Source organism: Ranitomeya variabilis, chromosome 3, assembly GCF_051348905.1.
Source record: "Ranitomeya variabilis isolate aRanVar5 chromosome 3, aRanVar5.hap1, whole genome shotgun sequence".
NCBI classification, from domain to species: domain Eukaryota; kingdom Metazoa; phylum Chordata; class Amphibia; order Anura; family Dendrobatidae; genus Ranitomeya; species Ranitomeya variabilis.
The window spans coordinates 411,280,562-411,298,318 of record NC_135234.1 but is presented as its reverse complement, the minus strand read 5'-3'; the positions used below and the strand labels follow the sequence as shown (position 1 = coordinate 411,298,318).

At 43.4% G+C, this 17,757-nt stretch overlaps 1 protein-coding gene across 2 annotated transcripts in view; it reads right to left on the bottom strand.

Annotated features, from left to right (window-relative positions):
* POR (cytochrome p450 oxidoreductase) overlaps nucleotides 1-17,757 on the bottom strand; it is a 70,486-nt gene that overhangs the window by 21,184 nt on the left and 31,545 nt on the right. The window contains exons 1-3 of one of the 2 annotated variants that reach the window (XM_077296277.1): nucleotides 12,542-12,944; nucleotides 11,694-11,742; nucleotides 1,423-1,551 (exon numbers count right to left, since the gene is read on the bottom strand). In XM_077296277.1, the coding sequence (XP_077152392.1) occupies nucleotides 1,423-1,551; nucleotides 11,694-11,742; nucleotides 12,542-12,588 (225 nt within the window). In that variant the 5' untranslated portion in view covers nucleotides 12,589-12,944. Of the gene's footprint in view, nucleotides 1-1,422; nucleotides 1,552-11,693; nucleotides 11,743-12,541; nucleotides 12,945-17,757 lie in introns of those variants that run through there. The other variant, XM_077296275.1, reaches the window with a different exon arrangement.

Genomic DNA, 17,757 nt, shown 5'->3' with positions numbered 1-17,757 from the left:
CCTTAGAACTACCTATATGGCAGGTTATAGAATTAAAAAAACAATACTCAGGAGAGCTGTGAGAATAGAAGAAGAGCAAGACAACACTTGTCCTGGTGACAGGTCCTCTGTAAAGAAGTAAAATAACAATCCTATGTGAACCATTCCATTTTCCTGGAGATCATTACTGATAACTGAGGAAGAAGGACAATAAAAGTTTGCCATATACAGTAGATGTGGATCATCTGAACATGTTGCCCACCTAATGTGCATTGAGGCCTCCTCACTATCTCCTAAAGACAGATGCCACATGAGATAAGGACTGCGCAATCAGATTTTACCAGCCCTATCCTTTTATTCTCTGGAAAATGGAATCTGATCGTGGCTATCGGGAAGCAGACTGCAAGGGACCTGAAGGACATCGGAATGTGAGTATGTACGGTTTTTTTTTTTTTACTTTTACGCTGGTAACCAGGGTAAACATCGGGTTACTAAGCGCGGCCCTGCGCTTAGTAACCCGATGTTTACCCTGGTTACAAGCGAATGCATCGCTGGATCGCTGTCACACACACCGATCCAACGATGACAGCGGGAGATCCAGCGACGAAAGAAAGTTTCAAACGATCTGCTACGACGTACGATTCTCAGCGGGGTCCCTGATCGCTGCTGCGTGTCAGACACAGCGATATCGTATGGATATCGCTGGAACGTCACGGATCGTACCGTCGTAGCGACCAAAGTGCCACTGTGTGACAGTACCCTTATTCCTCCCTTCAACTGAGAACTTGTACAAGCTCGGCCAAGTGTCCACGTATGGGAAAGATAGATGTTTAGCCAACAACTATCCATGGAGTATGGCCAGCATTTTGCCAAGGGTTACCATCATAACTGATGGCTTAATTGAAAAGAAAAATGTTACTCTAAATGGGTCCATTCTAGTTTGTCCACAGCTATGCCAAAGTGTACCAAAAAAATGCCGATGTGAATGATGTGTAGATCAATGTTCTACGGCTTATACGAAACACAGTTCCATGCTGCAAGGACGTGACAACATAATTAAAAGGGTCTGCCAGGACTTTATATACATTACAAAGCACCTGCTGGTTGTGAGCGCGAACGTGATATGTACGTCCCTATATTCACTAATATTGTGGTTTCATTCTCCTGAAATCTTGCCATTTAGCTGCTTTTTTCAGGTCAGTTCCATTATAAATTGTGGTAGGATAACCTACGCAGCATGAGCAAACTCTTTACCATGGCGCCAATGTAGAGCTTTAAAAGGAATCCTTTGTACTTCGCTACTAGAAAGTTTCCGCAGTAATGGACACATGAACCCTACTGTTCCATATAGTAGAAGAACGGGCTGTTTAATATATAGTTCTTCTCCTTTATAGGCCCCATGACGATTTTGATAGCCCTAAAGGATGTAAACGCTACACTCACCATTTCAAATTCTTCCGGGTCAGCCGCCATACCGCGCATGCCATAGCGGTGAGCATCCTTAGCAAGCCGATTGGCAAATTCTTCTCCAGTTCCTGTCTGAGATCCATAGAATACTACTATATTTTTGCCCTAAAAAATAAATTATATATATGATCAGACAATGAAAAATAAAAACATTATCCAAGCATTTCTATATCAAACCCACAAGTTGTATCTGGTTGATCCATGCATAATCAATGATGTGTTACTTTTTCTAATTGTTAGTCTGGATTCACACACACATTACTGATTTAGGGGGCCACTTTTCTGTAGAATTGTGTGCGTGCTTTTATTGGCCAAAAACACAGCAACCAGATGTTACTTCAATCTGCATAGGTAAAATAATAATATAAGTCACTACATTCATTGCATACTCCAAGCCTGCTCCTTGTATGGCCTTTTCTATGCCATTTTTAGGATTCGTTTTTTCACAAGTACCAGAAAAGGCATCACAAATTTAACAAAATAAAAAACGAGTACTTTATTAAAAAAATAAATAAAAAAATAAATAAATAAAAAGTCAAGGAAGTCAAACCTTCAACAATTTTTTTAATGTAAAGCTAGCTCATGTCTAGAACTAAACAAAAAAAAAATAATTGGGAATAACAAATTTACTGCAGTAAAATACAAAAGTCCGATCTTGAGAGAATTTTCATTATTTTTATTTTGAGGTTGAAGTCCGTACTTTTATACCAATCACTGTCACCTAACTCTATAGGCCTGAACAGGTGCACAAAGAATTTTTTTTTTCTTTTAAGGATAAAAAAAAAAAAAAGCAAAGAAAAAGTGTGTGAAAGCCTTAAAAAGGGAAGGTGCCGCTTTAAGGAATAAGCCGGATTACTCACCGGTAATGCCCTTTTAATGAGCCACGACAGCACCCACTTTGAGAGAGGGACCCGCCCATAGGAACAGGAAACCTACAGAGATAAAAGGGCGGCCCCCCTCTCCTCCTCAGTTGTTTTTCAGAGTACAAGAGGAACCGCCATTGTTAAATTAGTATACATTCTTAATTATTAGTACATTTTATTATATCTATAATCACCCATGAGAATATTTTGTATTAATAACTATACATATCTACAAGGGTGGGAAGTGACAGGGTGCTGTCGTGGCTCATTAAAAGGGCATTACCGGTGAGTAATCCGGCTTTTTACCCTTCGCCACGACAGCACCCACTTTGAGAGACTTTCAGAGACCCTTCACCTGGGTGGGATTACCGTACTAAGGACGGCTCTCCCGAATGCCAAGTCAGAAGCGGAAGACAGATCAAGCCTATAGTGTCTATAGAAAGTTGAAGGCGACGACCAGGTTGCGGCCTTACATATGAGCTCGATGGGAATGTCTTTATTTTCCGCCCACGAGGATGATACGGCTCGAGCTGAATGCGCCTTTACTCCCTCTGGAGGACTTTCGCCTTTTGACAAGTATGCAAGATGGATAGCCTCTCTGATCCACCGGGACAAGGTAGCTTTCGTGACTCCATGGCCTTTTCGATGACCCTGAAAAGACACAAACAGAGCCCTACTCTGTCTGCAAGAGCGGGTTCTGTCTATGTAGCCCAGGACTGCTCTTTTAACATCAAGCATATGTAGTTTTTCCTCTTCTGAATTTGCTGGATTATCATAAAAGGAAGGTAGAAAAATCTCTTGGGCTCTATGGTATTTTGTAGCTACCTTAGGGAGGTATGAAGGATCAGGTTTGAGGACTATCCTATCCTGATATGTTATTAGGAATGGAGGGTCTATAGAGAGGGCCTGGATGTCACCCACTCTTCTGGCAGAAGTTAAGGCTATCAGTAAAGCTACCTTGTATGTGATGTTTTTAAGAGGGATAGAATATAAAGGTTCAAAGGGAGGACCAGATAAGGAGTCTAGGACTAGATTCAGGTCCCAGGGTGGCAGGCGTGGAACATGAACCGGTGTACACCTTTCGCATGCCCTAATAAATCTAGTTACCCATCTATTACTAGCAATGTTAGCACTATAGAGGGCTCCCAGGGCAGACACTTGAACTCTCAGAGTATTAACTGATAACCCCATCTCACGACCTTTCTGTAAAAATTCAAGGATGGCTTTAATAGGAACCTTAGAGAAGGGTTCTGTATAGAAGTTGAGGAATTTTCTCCATACTCTGCTATAGATTAGAGTTGTAGATTTTTTTCTGCTCAACAGTAATGTATTGATTAGTTCTTGAGAAAACCCTCTTAAAGTTAGTATCTGCCTCTCAAGTTCCACGCCGTGAGGTGGAGGCCCTTTACTTGTGGATGGTAGAATGGACCCTGAAAGAGTAGGTCTGTAGTCACTGGCAGAATCCACGGATCGCAAACTGACATCGCTCGAAGACAGGAGAACCAAGGCCTCTTTGGCCAAAATGGAGCTATCAGAATCACCTTTGATTTTTCTTCTCTTATTTTCTTGACCACCAAAGGAATTAGCATCATTGGTGGGAAGGCGTAGGCTAGATCGTAATTCCATGGATACTGGAGCGAGTCTACTAGATCTGGACGATCTGCCACATTCAGGGATGCAAACATTGGTACTTGCCTGTTGCTCCTGGTCGCAAATAAATCTATCTGCGGAAGACCCCACATGTCCACTATGTTTTTGAATATGCGAGGATTGAGGGTCCATTCTCCCTGGCGGAGCGTGTGGCGACTTAGAAAGTCGGCCCTTGAGTTCTCTATACCTCTGATGTGGACAGCCGTGAGAGATAGAAAATTGGGTTCTGCTAGATCGAAGATGTCTGCCGCTGAACACATGAGACTTCCCGATCGCGTTCCGCCTTGCCGATTTAAATACGCGACGACAGTTGTGTTGTCCGACCGGATCTTGACATGAGAACCTCGAAGCTGAGGAAGGAAAGAATTTAAAGCATAATATACTGCACTTAGTTCCTTCCAATTGGAAGACTGCTGAGTCTCTAAAGGAGTCCAGCAACCCTGGGCTATATTTTGATCCAGATGGGCTCCCCAGCCCTCTGGGCTTGCGTCAGTAGTAAGTATTTTAGGGGACCTAAATGCCCATGAGACTCCTCTGGACAAATGGACTTTATTTAACCACCAACGAAGTGAATGAAGTACGTCTTCAGATAAGGTGATTTTTGAATTTAGATGATCCTGGAAATGAGACTGAGCATGAAGCACCTGGTGTTGTAGGGTTCTGGTATGGTATTGGGCCCATTGAACCGCAGGAATGCAGGAGGAGAGAGAGCCCAAGAGAGACATGGCCTCTCTGAGGGACATATGAGGATTTGATCTTGCCGTAGCGACCTTTGAAACTATGACTAACTTTTTGGATTCTGGTAAAAGACATTTTTGACTTACAGAGTCCAAGACTAGTCCTAGGAAGGACTGACGAGTTTCTGGAAGAAGTCTGGATTTTTTGAAGTTTATAATCCAACCTAAGGCCTGCAATGATGAAACGGTATTAGACAAGCGTTTTTCACATTGAGATGCTGAATTACCAATTATTAAGAAATCATCTAAATAGGGTACAATTAATGTGTCTTGATGACGTAGATAGGCCATCACCTCTAGCATAAGTTTCGTGAAGATCCGAGGAGCCATAGATAGGCCGAATGGCATGGCCGTAAATTGGAAGTGACGGATCCGGCCTTGTAGAACTACTGCAACTCTGAGGTATTGTTGGTGTTCTATATGAATTGGAAGATGATAGTACGCATCCTTCAAATCCAGACCTGCCATAAAGCACCTAGGGAACAAGAGTTTTATAGTAGATCTTATAGATGCCATCTTAAAGGTGCGTTCAACCAAAAAGGCATTTAGTCTTTTTAGATTAATTATAGTACGAAAAGTACCATCAGGTTTTGGAACCAGAAATAAAGAGGAATAAAACCCCCTCCCTTCCTGGTTTATTGGTACTTCGATGAGAACATTCTTTGCCAAAAGGCTCAGAATTTCTAACTGAAGCGCTTCCTGTTGTTCTGGCGCTTTTAGAGATGTTACTACAAAGTTGTCTTGTGGTAATTTAAAGAAATCTAATCTTAATCCAGATTTTATTAGCTGAAGGATCCATTGATTTGAGGTTATATTTTCCCATTGATGATAAAAGAATTTTAGTCTGCCACCTACTGGGTATTCATCACTGATGGTATCTCCCCCGCTTAGATGTTTCGGGATTACTATATAAGGCACCTTTCGGTCTGGTTTCTTTTGTTTCCCACCGATCTTTTTGGGCCTCATACGGCCTCCTCCTGTTAAATGGCCGTCTTCTAAACGCTCTCCTATAAGAAGGAAGAAACTGTTTAGGAAAGCCCTTCCTTCTTTCTCCTGCCTTGTTAAGTAGGTCATCCAGAACCTTCCCAAACAAGAACTCACCCTGGCATGGGATTGAACATAATCTGGTTTTTGATTGTGCGTCTCCCTTCCATCCTTTGAGCCAAAGGGCACGACGAGCTGCATTAACCAGACCTGCTGACCTGGCTGCTAAACGGAGGGAGTCCGCTGAAGCGTCAGCTAGAAATGCTGCGGCACTTTTAATCAGAGGCAAGGATTGAAGAATCTTATCCCTTGTGATCTTGCCTTTCACCTGTTGTTCAAGCTGGTCAACCCAGACTAATAGGGACCTGGCTGTACACGTGCCTGATATGGCCGGTTTAAAAGCTCCAGTGTTTGTCTCCCAGGACCTTTTTAGAAGAGCTTCTGTTTTGCGGTCTAAGGGATCTAATAGAATCCCTGCATCTTCCACAGGTAGAGATGCCGGTTTCGAGGTTGACGCCACCGCTGCATCCACCTTCGGGACTTTAGACCACACTGCCAATTCCTCATCGCTGAAGGGGTAGCGTCTTTTAGAAGAGGATGGGAGAAACCCCTTCCCCTGTTTGTCCCATTCTTTCTTTACAAGGTCTTTAACGGCAGAAACTACAGGAAAAGCTCGCCTCTTTTTATGACCCAGGCCTGCAAACATAATGTCCTGTGCAGTTTTAACTCCCCTAGTGTCTGGACACCCCATAGTGTTCCTTACAGACTTTATAAGGTTGTCAATGCTCTCAACTGGAAAACACGCTCCACCTTCATCCTCAGAGGAACTAGGAGATGATCCTGAGGTGTTGGAGGATCGAATTAGGCCCTCTTCAGACTCTGAGCTAGAGATTGGAGATAGGTGCTTAGTGCCCTGCTTTTTCAAGGATTCTGACCCCAGAGACTGTATTTCTTGCCGTATTAAGGCTCTAATATCTGTGGCTGTAACAGCTGCCTCATCCTGTAAGGTCTGGCTGATACAGGATTGACACAGCCTTTTAGAATATGTGTCAGGTAAGGGCTGCCTGCATAGAGCACATTCTTTATGCTTGGATTTACTAGTCCTTTTAGCCTAGGGGAAAATCAGAGAAGGAAGGGATCAGCTTATAGGAAGAGGATTATAACACTCACCCAGTGAAGCTATTCTATTCATCATTATACCGGATTAGGAGATGGAGACACTGTGTGGGGTCTGAGTACTGCATCCGTACTTCTTGATTTACTTCTGTGAGTGTCAGATCCATCCATGGAATGAACACTCCGTTTAGCTGCTGACTTTAAGCTTTTAGCGCTACTTTTGTCAGCGCTATCACGTTCCACAGCAAGTGGAAGCTCAGTATCTGCCGGGGACGACATATTGAGCAACTAGCCCTGTGCCCCGGCGCTTTTGAATCGCGCGGTCCCAGGCAGCGTGCCGCGCCCCCCGCGAACCGGAAGTGCACTAACACTTCCGGTTCAATGAAGCAGCGCAGACTTACCCGCGCACCAGAGCCGGCGCCGCTGCTTTCTGGAATCGGCGCCCCGTACACACAGGCTCCCTCCATAGGCCGGGCCTTCCATGCCCGGAACCTGCCGGATAGTGCCCAGACGAGGGGGGAGGCTGCATGCAGTGGCTCCCCCGCCGCTGCTTCCGATGCCGCAGCCCCTGCTGTCACCGAGAGAACCACGCAGGCGGATGTACCGGCTCGGGTAAGAAAAAGTGGAGGCGCTCCAACCACCTCCGTCTGTAGGTAATCCAGAGAGTTCCGATAGGAACAGGAAACCAACTGAGGAGGAGAGGGGGGCCGCCCTTTTATCTCTGTAGGTTTCCTGTTCCTATGGGCGGGTCCCTCTCTCAAAGTGGGTGCTGTCGTGGCGAAGGGTAAAAATACATTTACATAAAGCACAGGTTAAAACATGTTATTAAATTGTATTTATTTATTTATTTTAAATAAATGTTTGATGCAGCCACTGAGGGCAGCGATTTTACTTTGCAGGTCTATAAGGGTCACTTCACGACACTTACAATCTAGAAATACGGCAGCCCCTGGGAATAGGAGACAGTTGTTGAATGCCAACCCCATCTCTTACATTATAGCCGCGTCAGCAGTGCACCGGGTACGCCTTGGTGGGCTGCCCAATCCATAGCTGTTGGTGTGGCCAGGAGCCATTGTAGCCCAGCACTAACTGCTGAGCGCCACTTACCCTCTATTACCAGGACCTGTAACCAGAAGCTGTACTGTTCACTTCCTGTATAACAGGTCCTGGGTTGCGAGGAGACCAAACATCAGTGAAGATCGTGGACCATAAGATCAGTGACAACTTCATCCATTGGTAAGTATCAGGACTGTGGCGGCGACGGGCCAGGCATGGTACTTTTGTGCAGAGGTAAAAATATGAAGGTGGGAGTGAGGGTTGGGGGAGACATGGAAAGTGCAGGCAGTGGGGGGCAGAGAGACATGGAAAGTGCAGGCAGTGGGGGGCAGAGAGACATGGAAAGTGCAGGCAGTGGGGGGCAGAGAGACATGGAAAGTGCAGGCAGTAGAGGGCAGAGAGACATGGAAAGTGCAGGCAGTAGAGGGCAGAGAGACATGGAAAGTGCAGACAGTTGGGGGCAGAGAGACATGGAAAGTGCGGACAGTTGGGGGCAGAGAGACATGGAAAGTGCAGGCAGCGAAGAGGGGGGGGGGGCTGTAATGTATGAAGCCACTCCCCATTTCTATGGGAGTAGTAATGTAGTGGAAGTAGCGGGGATCACACATTACGCTACCGCTCACATATAAGAAGACAGGGTGGGATAGTAACATAGTAACATAGTTAGTAAGGCCGAAAAAAGACATTTGTCCATCCAGTTCAGCCTATATTCCATCATCATAAATCCCCAGATCTACGTCCTTCTACAGAACCTAATAATTGTATGATACAATATTGTTCTGCTCCAGGAAGACATCCATAGTAACACAGTTAGTAAGGCCGAAAAAAGACATTTGGATCACACATTAAATTTCCCCCCCCCCAAACAATAAGATCCAGCAGGGGTCACACATTACACTGCTGTTTCCTTAGAGATGGGTGACCTCGCTCCGTTCACTTATATAGGAGCAGTGGTGTAATGTGTCCCTGCTCCCTCCACTTCCATGCTCCCATAGAAGTGGATGGAGCTGTGTCACACATTACACACACTAGATACTGCGTGTCTAATCCCATCCTCTGTGAAGCACTCCAATGAGCTCAATATCCAATCCCATCATGTGATAAAGTAGACTTAGTCCTGTATTTAATCCCAGAGTGTGTTACTCTAAGGCAGTGTTCCTCAAGAGCCACCAACAGGTCATGTTTTCAGGACTTCCTTAGTATTGTGCAGGTGATTGAATGCTTGCCTGTCCAGGTGATGCAATTATCACCTGTGCAATACTAAGGAAATCCTGAAATCATGGCTCTTGAGAACCGGAGTTGGGGGAACACTGCTCTAAGGGTATCTAATAGGGCATGTGATACGTGAAGTGTATCTAACCCCAGCTTATGATAAAGCAAGCAGCACCAACTAACAGAATTGGTGTTGCCGGCCGGCCTTGGGACACACTACTTGCCAGTAACACGTGCAGTCACCAACAAAACGGCTCCTCACTATCATCCTAAACTTCATCCTCTAATCCTTTTATAAACACCCAGAAGGGGAGGAAAGGAGTGATGTCACACACATGTGAGCAGATCCCACCCACGTTTACAGCAGTCATAATGTGAGCCATCTGTACACCAGGTTTTCAGGGTATATTTCAGCAGCTGCTCCTCCTAGTGTTTAACCCCTTTCCGACATGTGCCATAATAATACGCAGTTGTTGGATTGCCACCGTTTGGTGAGGGCTCTGGCGCTGAGCCCGCCCTTTTCAGGGCACATGACAGCTGATCTATACAGCTGACATGTGCCCGCAACAGACACGGGTAGAATCGCGATCCACCTGTGGCTATTAACTAGTTAAATGCCACTGTTAATCTGACAGCGGCATTTAACTCGCGCATCACTGTCTCCACCCATCAGTGACCAAGTCACATGATCACGGGTCACCGATCAGTTGGCATGACAACCAGAGGTCTGCAGCATACCTCTGTGGTTGTCACTGCAAGATTGCTATGAGCGCCGCCCTGTGGTCGGCACTCACAGCAAGTGAGCATTTCTGCTACACGCAGGCGATCTGATCATCGCCTGGGTGTAGCAGAGGTGATCAAACTACTGCAGCTTCTAAAGTCACATTGAGACTATTGAAGCATGCAAAAAAAAATGTTTTAAAAAATATTTAACAAAAATCTATACTAAGTTCAAGTCACCCCCATTAGTCCCATAAAAATAAAATAAAAAACAACAAAACAAAAACACAAATATACACACATTTGGTATCGCAGTATTCAGAATCGCCAGATCAATATATATTATATATATATATATATATATATATATATATATATATATATATATATATATATATATATATATATATATATATATATATATATATATATGAATTACGGTAATCTGGTCACTAATTACATTTTTTTTTAGTCGCCGCTACATTGCAATAATATGCAATTACGGGCGTTCAAAACATTGTATCTACACCAAAATTGTATCAATAAAAACATCAGCTCAGCATGCAAAAAATAAGCCCTTACCCAACCCCGGGTCACAAAAAATAGAGCTTTTTTTTTACAAATTTTTTAATTCTTTTTTCCTCCACTTAAAGAACATACATACATATATATATATATATATATATATATATATATATTATGTATATATATATACATATACATATATATGTATCTCTGCAAACTCGTAATGACCTGGAGAATAATGGCACGTCAGTTTTAGCATTTAGCGAACATTTTTTTTTTTAACCAACAGTGGAATAGCCCTTTTTTTTTTAAATTTCACCGCAATTGGAATTTTTCCCCCATTTTCCAGTACACGATATCGTAAGACCAGTGGAGTCATTCGAAGGTACAACGCCCCGCAAAAAAAAAACAAAAAAAAAAAAAAACAGCCCTCATGGCCATATTGACGGAAAAAAAAAAAAAAGTTATGCCTCTGAAGAAGGGGAGCAAAAACAGAACATTGCCTGGGGGTTAAGCGGTTAAAAGTGGAAATTTCAAAGCTTTTAAATTATTTTTCATATTCGACTTCATTAAAAAAAACAAAAAAAAAACATTAGTACTTTACATTTTATTCAATTATTGAGCATCTTCCCTTTAAAAAGTGACTTCTAGGTCTATCTTATCTCCACTTCCCAGCTGAAAGCAAGTACTAGTGCCTGAAAGAAGCTATCTGGCTGAGAAGCTGCTGACTACAGTGTTTCTCAATGGGACTAAAAACAGGGTCTGGTAAAGATCTGCGTCCATGATCACTAAATATCACACAACCTTGCTTTGAAATTTCCACTTTTAACCACTTAACCCCCAGGCAATGTTGTGTTTTTGCTCCCCTTCTTCAGAGGCATAACTTTTTTTTTTATTTTTCCGTCAATATGGCCATGAGGGCTGTTTTTTTTTTTGTTTTGTTTTTTGCGGGGCGTTGTACTTTCGAATGACACCATTGGTCTTACGATATACTGCCTACCAGTACCAACTACATTTAGGGCCATCTGCATGTTCTCCTCACTTCCTCACCCACTCCCACTAATCGGATATAGTCTAAATTATACTCATATTATACTCCTATTTTTCTGGTTAAAAAGATATTGATTTCGGTTGCTGTTTATGATGTCTCGAATGTTCAGACTTTTCTTTTTTTTTTTTTTTTTTATCTAAAGTCAGGACTGGATTCAAAAGTAATAGGAAAAACAGAATTCGGTCTCATTTTTTGCTAGATCCATTTTTGGTACCGGATAAAAACCTGCGGTTGAATTTCTCAAACAGTTTGTGGTTAAACCACTCTTAGCCAAAAGAAGATGGCTTCTATTAACGTGAATAGTCCACAATTAAAACGTTATAGATCACTTACCGTCTTTTTCATCTTTTCCACAAAGCTACTTTCTCGGGAACTCGATGTTCTGCAAAAAATAAGATAGGAAAGGTCACTAAGAAGCTACTTTCTTTTAACAATGGACTCCTGCCAGGGTTCTGAAACTGCAAGAATTTGGCAATTACAAGCATTTGTGGCAACAGCCAGTGTTTACATGGTAATAAACCAGGGCTACAAAATGCATTGACTTGTGGTGAATATGAAATCCCGTAAATACATGTGCTACTACTATCTCCTTCCCATTTCTGTGAACACCTTAGGCTTCCAGTTATCGAGGGCAGTCACTGAGGAAGACAAGTTTTGCCACTTTTGAAATTCTTGCTGTATCAATTCATCACGTTTTTAAGAGCAGAAACAAAGATATTAAGAGGATAAACAAAACTATGGCAAGTGTGAACAAGACAAGGAACATATTTGGCTCAGCCTTTGATGATCTCAAAACACAAGGAATGTTGCACAAATGTAGTCACAGTTCCTGCGTTTTAGGCTTCACCTAATGGAAATATAGGCTGACCTGGATACACCAGACTTGTACGCCATTTTCCTAATAAATCTTTTAGGAATGCATTTGTAAAGCTATTTCAGAAGTAGCAGACACAATGAACCGATCAGGTATAAAGGCAAAACCTTACATAAAAGGGGAGCGAGGTGACTGAACATGTCAGAGCACAAATCGCAAAGAGAGGAAACATGAGCCTGAAGTTCTCACGGGCAGAAAGTTCAAATGGAAACAAAACCAAGAAAACCTGTTTCACTCTAACTTTCTCCGTCGTATCGATGCCTTCTCTGCACACTCACTAACAAATGTGTTAGCGTGCCACACTCACCCCAATACAATGACATCTTCTTGTGGGACGGAGCTGAAGCATCCCATCCTTAGAGTCTGTCTTAGTGTCCTTCTCTGGACAGGCTAGATTAAAGGCATTAAACTCCCAGATGCCGGTAGGGGACAATGCAGACGTTGTTTCATTCTCAGCTTGGTCGGAAAAATTATAACCGATTAGGATTACAAGAAGTAAACATTGTTACAGCCATTTACTTGATTTCCGAGGGCTCCCCTCCAGAGAAAAATACTTCTTAAAAGCCACTCTGGAGGCACAAAAGAAACAGAGGAGGGGAAAAAAGGAAAAGCAAAAGAATCCCTCACATCTGGCAAGAATGAAAAAAAGAATGGGAAGGGAGAATGAAAGATCCCAAGAACCACTGCTTCTCAGCTCCCTCTTCACCCCTCCTCCTTTCTTCCTTTTCTCGCTCTTTATCTGTGTGGAACAAGAAAACCCACACTCCCCTTCCTTCCGCCACCATCTGGTTTCCCAGGAAACTGTTTTGTATCACAGACGGGATCCTCTTCTTACACACTATTTTCCGACTTTACACCCTAACATTAGGACTGGCTGGAACAACTAGAGGAGCGCTAAAATAGTGACTTCCATAGAAGTTATAACACAATTTCTAGAGGAAAGCCTTCAAAGAAACCCAGAAAGTGCCATTTCACTGACCCCTAACAGTTCAGCTTCTTTTTTAAAGGACATTGAATACATAAAATATTTGGGAAAATGGACATTAGAGTTCAAAAACCTTGAGGAGAGAATGCACTCAAGGTCTGGTGGCGATTGGGAGAGACTGAGAATTGAGGAGCCTCTACATCTTCCAACTTCCCATAAATTTCCACAAGTAAGCAAGGCTTTATTATTTTTACTCTGTAGATTTATTCATAAATATTTGGAATAAAATAGACCGAATGGTACCGAGGTGCTCACTGTTCGGATGGAAATACACACATGGACAACAATGCCCAAACTGACCATGGCTCTTCTAACAAGCTCATATATGGCTAGGAGACCCATGGTCATTCCAGGCATTGCGGTCCGTACATGGATGAATGTTTTCGGCCTTCGTCAACTGAGTACGTTACAATCTAACAAAGCTTGAGTTACACAGAATATCCTCCAGACCAGGTACAGGTCAGAAGACGCTTGTAATCCAGTAGAGTGTTTACGTCGCTTTAGAAGCTGTCCCAAAAGACAGCTGGGAAGTTGCCAGAGGCTTTCATTTAGAAAAGGATTTCCCTGCTTTATGCCACTTTTATAGGTCAGTATTTAGCACCAGTATTTGTAAGCCAAGAACAGGAGCAGATCCAAAAATCAAAGATAAGATGCAAATCTTTCCATTATTCTTTATGTCCTTGTTTTGGAAACATTCCCAGTTTGGGCTTATAAATACTGATCCACCTCACTAATCAAATCCGGCTACAGGAAAGGGGTCTAAACGTGATGTCACCATTTATATACTTATACGACTAATATACATACAAGACACATGCCTTATAGAGATTCTACCCCTATGCGTCAATATTTTTGCTACCAAGATTAAAAATAAAGAACTGCTGCACTGTAATCTGAGGTTTTTCCTTATTTTAAAGAGGACCTCTTACTAGGCCAAAAGTAGACCGTTTTTTTTTTCCCGCTGCCCCCAAGTATTCACTTTTATTTTCTTGTCAAACAATAGCCAGCATTAATTTTTTTCCCCAATAAATCAATAGCAGACATGAAAATAAGAAACTTTGCAATATATCTGATAACAGAAATTGGCTTCTTTCTCCTCCTGGACTGATCATTCATTCTCAACTTACAGTGAAGACAGAATTTCCGATTCCTGAGATAGGAGATGACAGTAAAGGCCCCGTCTCACATAGCGAGATCGCTGCTGAGTCACAAGTTTTGTGACGCAACAGCGACCTCAGTAGCGATCTCGCTATGTGTGACACGTACCAGCGATCAGGCCCCTGCTGCGAGATCGCTGGTCGTGTCAGAATGGCCTGGACCTTTTTTTGGTCGTTGAGGCCCCGCTGACATCGCTGAATCGGTGTGTGTGACACCGATCCAGCGATGTCTTCACTGGTAACCAGGGTAAACATCGGGTTACTAAGCGCAGGGCCGCGCTTAGTAACCCGATGTTTACCCTGGTTACCAAAAAAAACAAACAGTACATACTCGCCTTTCGGTGTCCCTTGCCGTCTGCTTCCTGCTCTCACTGACTCCCGGCCGTACAGTGAGAAGTGAGAGCGCAGCAGTGACGTCACCGCTGCGCTCTGCTCTCACTGTACGGCGGCTCAGTCAGAGCAGGAAGCAGACGGCAAGGGACCTGGACACCGAAAGGCGAGTATGTAGTGTTTGTTTTTTTTGGTAACCAGGGTAAACATCGGGTTACTAAGCGCGGCCCTGCGCTTAGTAACCCGATGTTTACCCTGGTTACCCGGGTGCTGCAGGGGGACTTCGGCATCGTTGAAGACAGTTTCAACGATGCCGAAGTCGTTCCCCTGATCGTTGGTCGCTGGGGAGAGCGGTCTGTGTGACAGCTCCCCAGCGACCACACAGCGACTTACCAACGATCACGGCCAGGTCATATCGCTGGTCGTGATCGTTGGTAAATCGCTTAGTGAGACGGGGCCTTTATATGCAGAACTAACGGTTTCAGGATTACTTGCAGCATGAAGGCCTGTCTGCTGCCACCATCTCCCTCCTCCTCTCCGTAGAATCTTAAAAGCACCAACTGTCATCTCTCTTAGTAATGGGAAAATTTGTACTGACAATGAAAGATGAGCCGAGGTGGAGAAAGAAGCTGATTTCTATCAGATCTATAACAAAGGTGCTTAGTTTCATGTGTACTATTGATTTATGAAATGCAAATTAAAGACAATGGGTAATCTTTAAATCCTCCAAACAGTTCCAGAGATATGGTCTTTTTGTTTAGTGCTAATCCTTATGGCCTTTACCAAGGGGGCGGGGCTCACAAGGTAATAATGTAAAGCAGCTTAGACACCAGAGAATCCTAAGAGTAAGGGTACCGTCACACAGTGCAATTTTGATCGCTACGACGGCACGATTCGTGACGTTCTAGCGATATCGTTACGATATCGCTGTGTCTGACACGCTACTGCGATCCGGATCCCCGCTGAGAATCGTACATCGTAGCAGATCGTTTGAAACTTTCTTTCGTCGTCTAGTGTCCCGCTGTGGCGGCATGATTGCATCGTGTGACACAGGTTGTATACGATGTGCGCACAGTAACCAACGGCTTCTACATCGCAAATACGTCATGAAATTATCGCTCCAGCGCCATGTATTGCAACGTGTGACCGCAGTATACGTCGCTGCGTCGTAGCGATGAAAATGGCACTGTGTGACGGTACCCTAACGCCCCCTTGGTAAAGACCATATATAACTATTAGTACAAAATAAAAAGACTATCACTGGAACCACATAGTGAATAACAATAGTCTATCTATCTCTCAGGAAAGCAGCAATAATTGGCCACTTTTGACCTGGTTACAGGTTCTAAGTGCACTTTTCCCTTCCTGCCCGATAGGTTTTGACTAAAAATTGAAAGATATGTGGCAGATCTTCCCTCTGTGCCAATTTACACAGTGTTAAAAATGTATTGCCGTTTCAAAAAAAAGTTGTGGCATAATTCAGAGAGCCTCACGGTTTGAAAAATAAAGGAGCATATCAAGTCGGTCTCCACAGAGAAAAGCGCTTATCTGAGCACTTGTGGCCCTTCTTACCATAATCTGGGTGTGGGTTATCATACTAAGTGGTTTCAGCAGAAGCAAAAAGAGATCGTGGATGTCCAGCAGCCCAATGGAGGCCGAACAAACGCTGTTGGGCTCAGTCTAATGAATGAGGGATTAGGTGTTTTTACCACATGGCTGAGTAATAAAATGCATCTAGTACAAGGAGGAAGATCAGAAATACCCATTATTTATTGGTCCAGGTGTCAAAATAAAACTTTTCCCATAGAAATGTACCAATCTGCTACCTGAACCAGTACTAATCTCGCCGTGATCAGTTTTCCGCCTTCATTCACTACTGTACCTCCCACACAAATAAATGTAATGTGAAAGAAACGCAAAGACGTTGCGTAATGATCTGGATTATCGAACAATTTCATGAGGTGAGGGACCGTTAAGGCCGCACTGAAGACTGCATGTGAAAGCTTTGTAAAGCCAGCATTAGCATTCCCACATCCTGTAACATGAGCTGCCTTTTGTGAGACATTTATCCCATTCTGCTCAGAAGTTCACATCTGAACCTTCCCCACCGGGCCTCCTCACCCAGAAGGAATCCCTTACACAAACATCTTAAGCGCTTGTGCTCAGCAGGAAAGCCAACACGCCAGATCTGTGGACATGTCTCTGTAATACAAGTGCCTCTACAGCCCAGAAACGCAGGTACACACAATGGCAGCTAGCAAGATTAGCTGGAAGAAAAGAATACAGCCAAAATCAGCAGAGTTGCCATTCTACGTTACTGCAAGCCAGCATTGTGCTGAAACACATTAGCCCAACAGAGCATTATTCACTCTGACTAATGTACAGGATGGGCCATCATATCAAATAACGCCTGCTTAGTAAATGCTTATATTCCAGATACAAAAAAAAACTATTCTGGAGCAGCGTTTCCAATATTTGTCAGCTGCCCTGTTCCTCTTATTTGTCCAAAATAAGTATAGATTGGCAACTGGGTGTTACCAGTATGGAACAGGCCAATTAGTCCTGACTGCATTAGACTAAAGACACACCCCTTTGACGACACCCAGTTGTAGATAGGAATAACAGAGGAAATGAACACCACAGATTCTCCAGAATTGTTATTTCGCGACGAATGCAAGCATTTACTAAAACAGACATGTCAGGAGAGCTACAAGTTTGGCACCCTACTGGTATGTGCACATGACTGCTTTATCAAGCAGCTACGCTCTGTATCCCACCATAACAAAGAAAACTAAGAAAACACTAAAAAGAGTGAAGATACGCAGTTAGGTTCAGACATTTGAGTTTCTCTTAACCTCTTTATGGCTACGGGAAACTGAAGTTGTTAAAGGAAGCTCAAAAAGACCGAAGATAGCAAGCAGATTGGAAGCCGCTTGCCATTTTATTCACTGAAAATGGGGGGGGGGGGGGGGGGAAGCCAGCCACCAAAAACATCGCAAAAAAACGTCCAAAAGACACCAGCAGGCACCGACATGTCATCTTCCAGAAAAA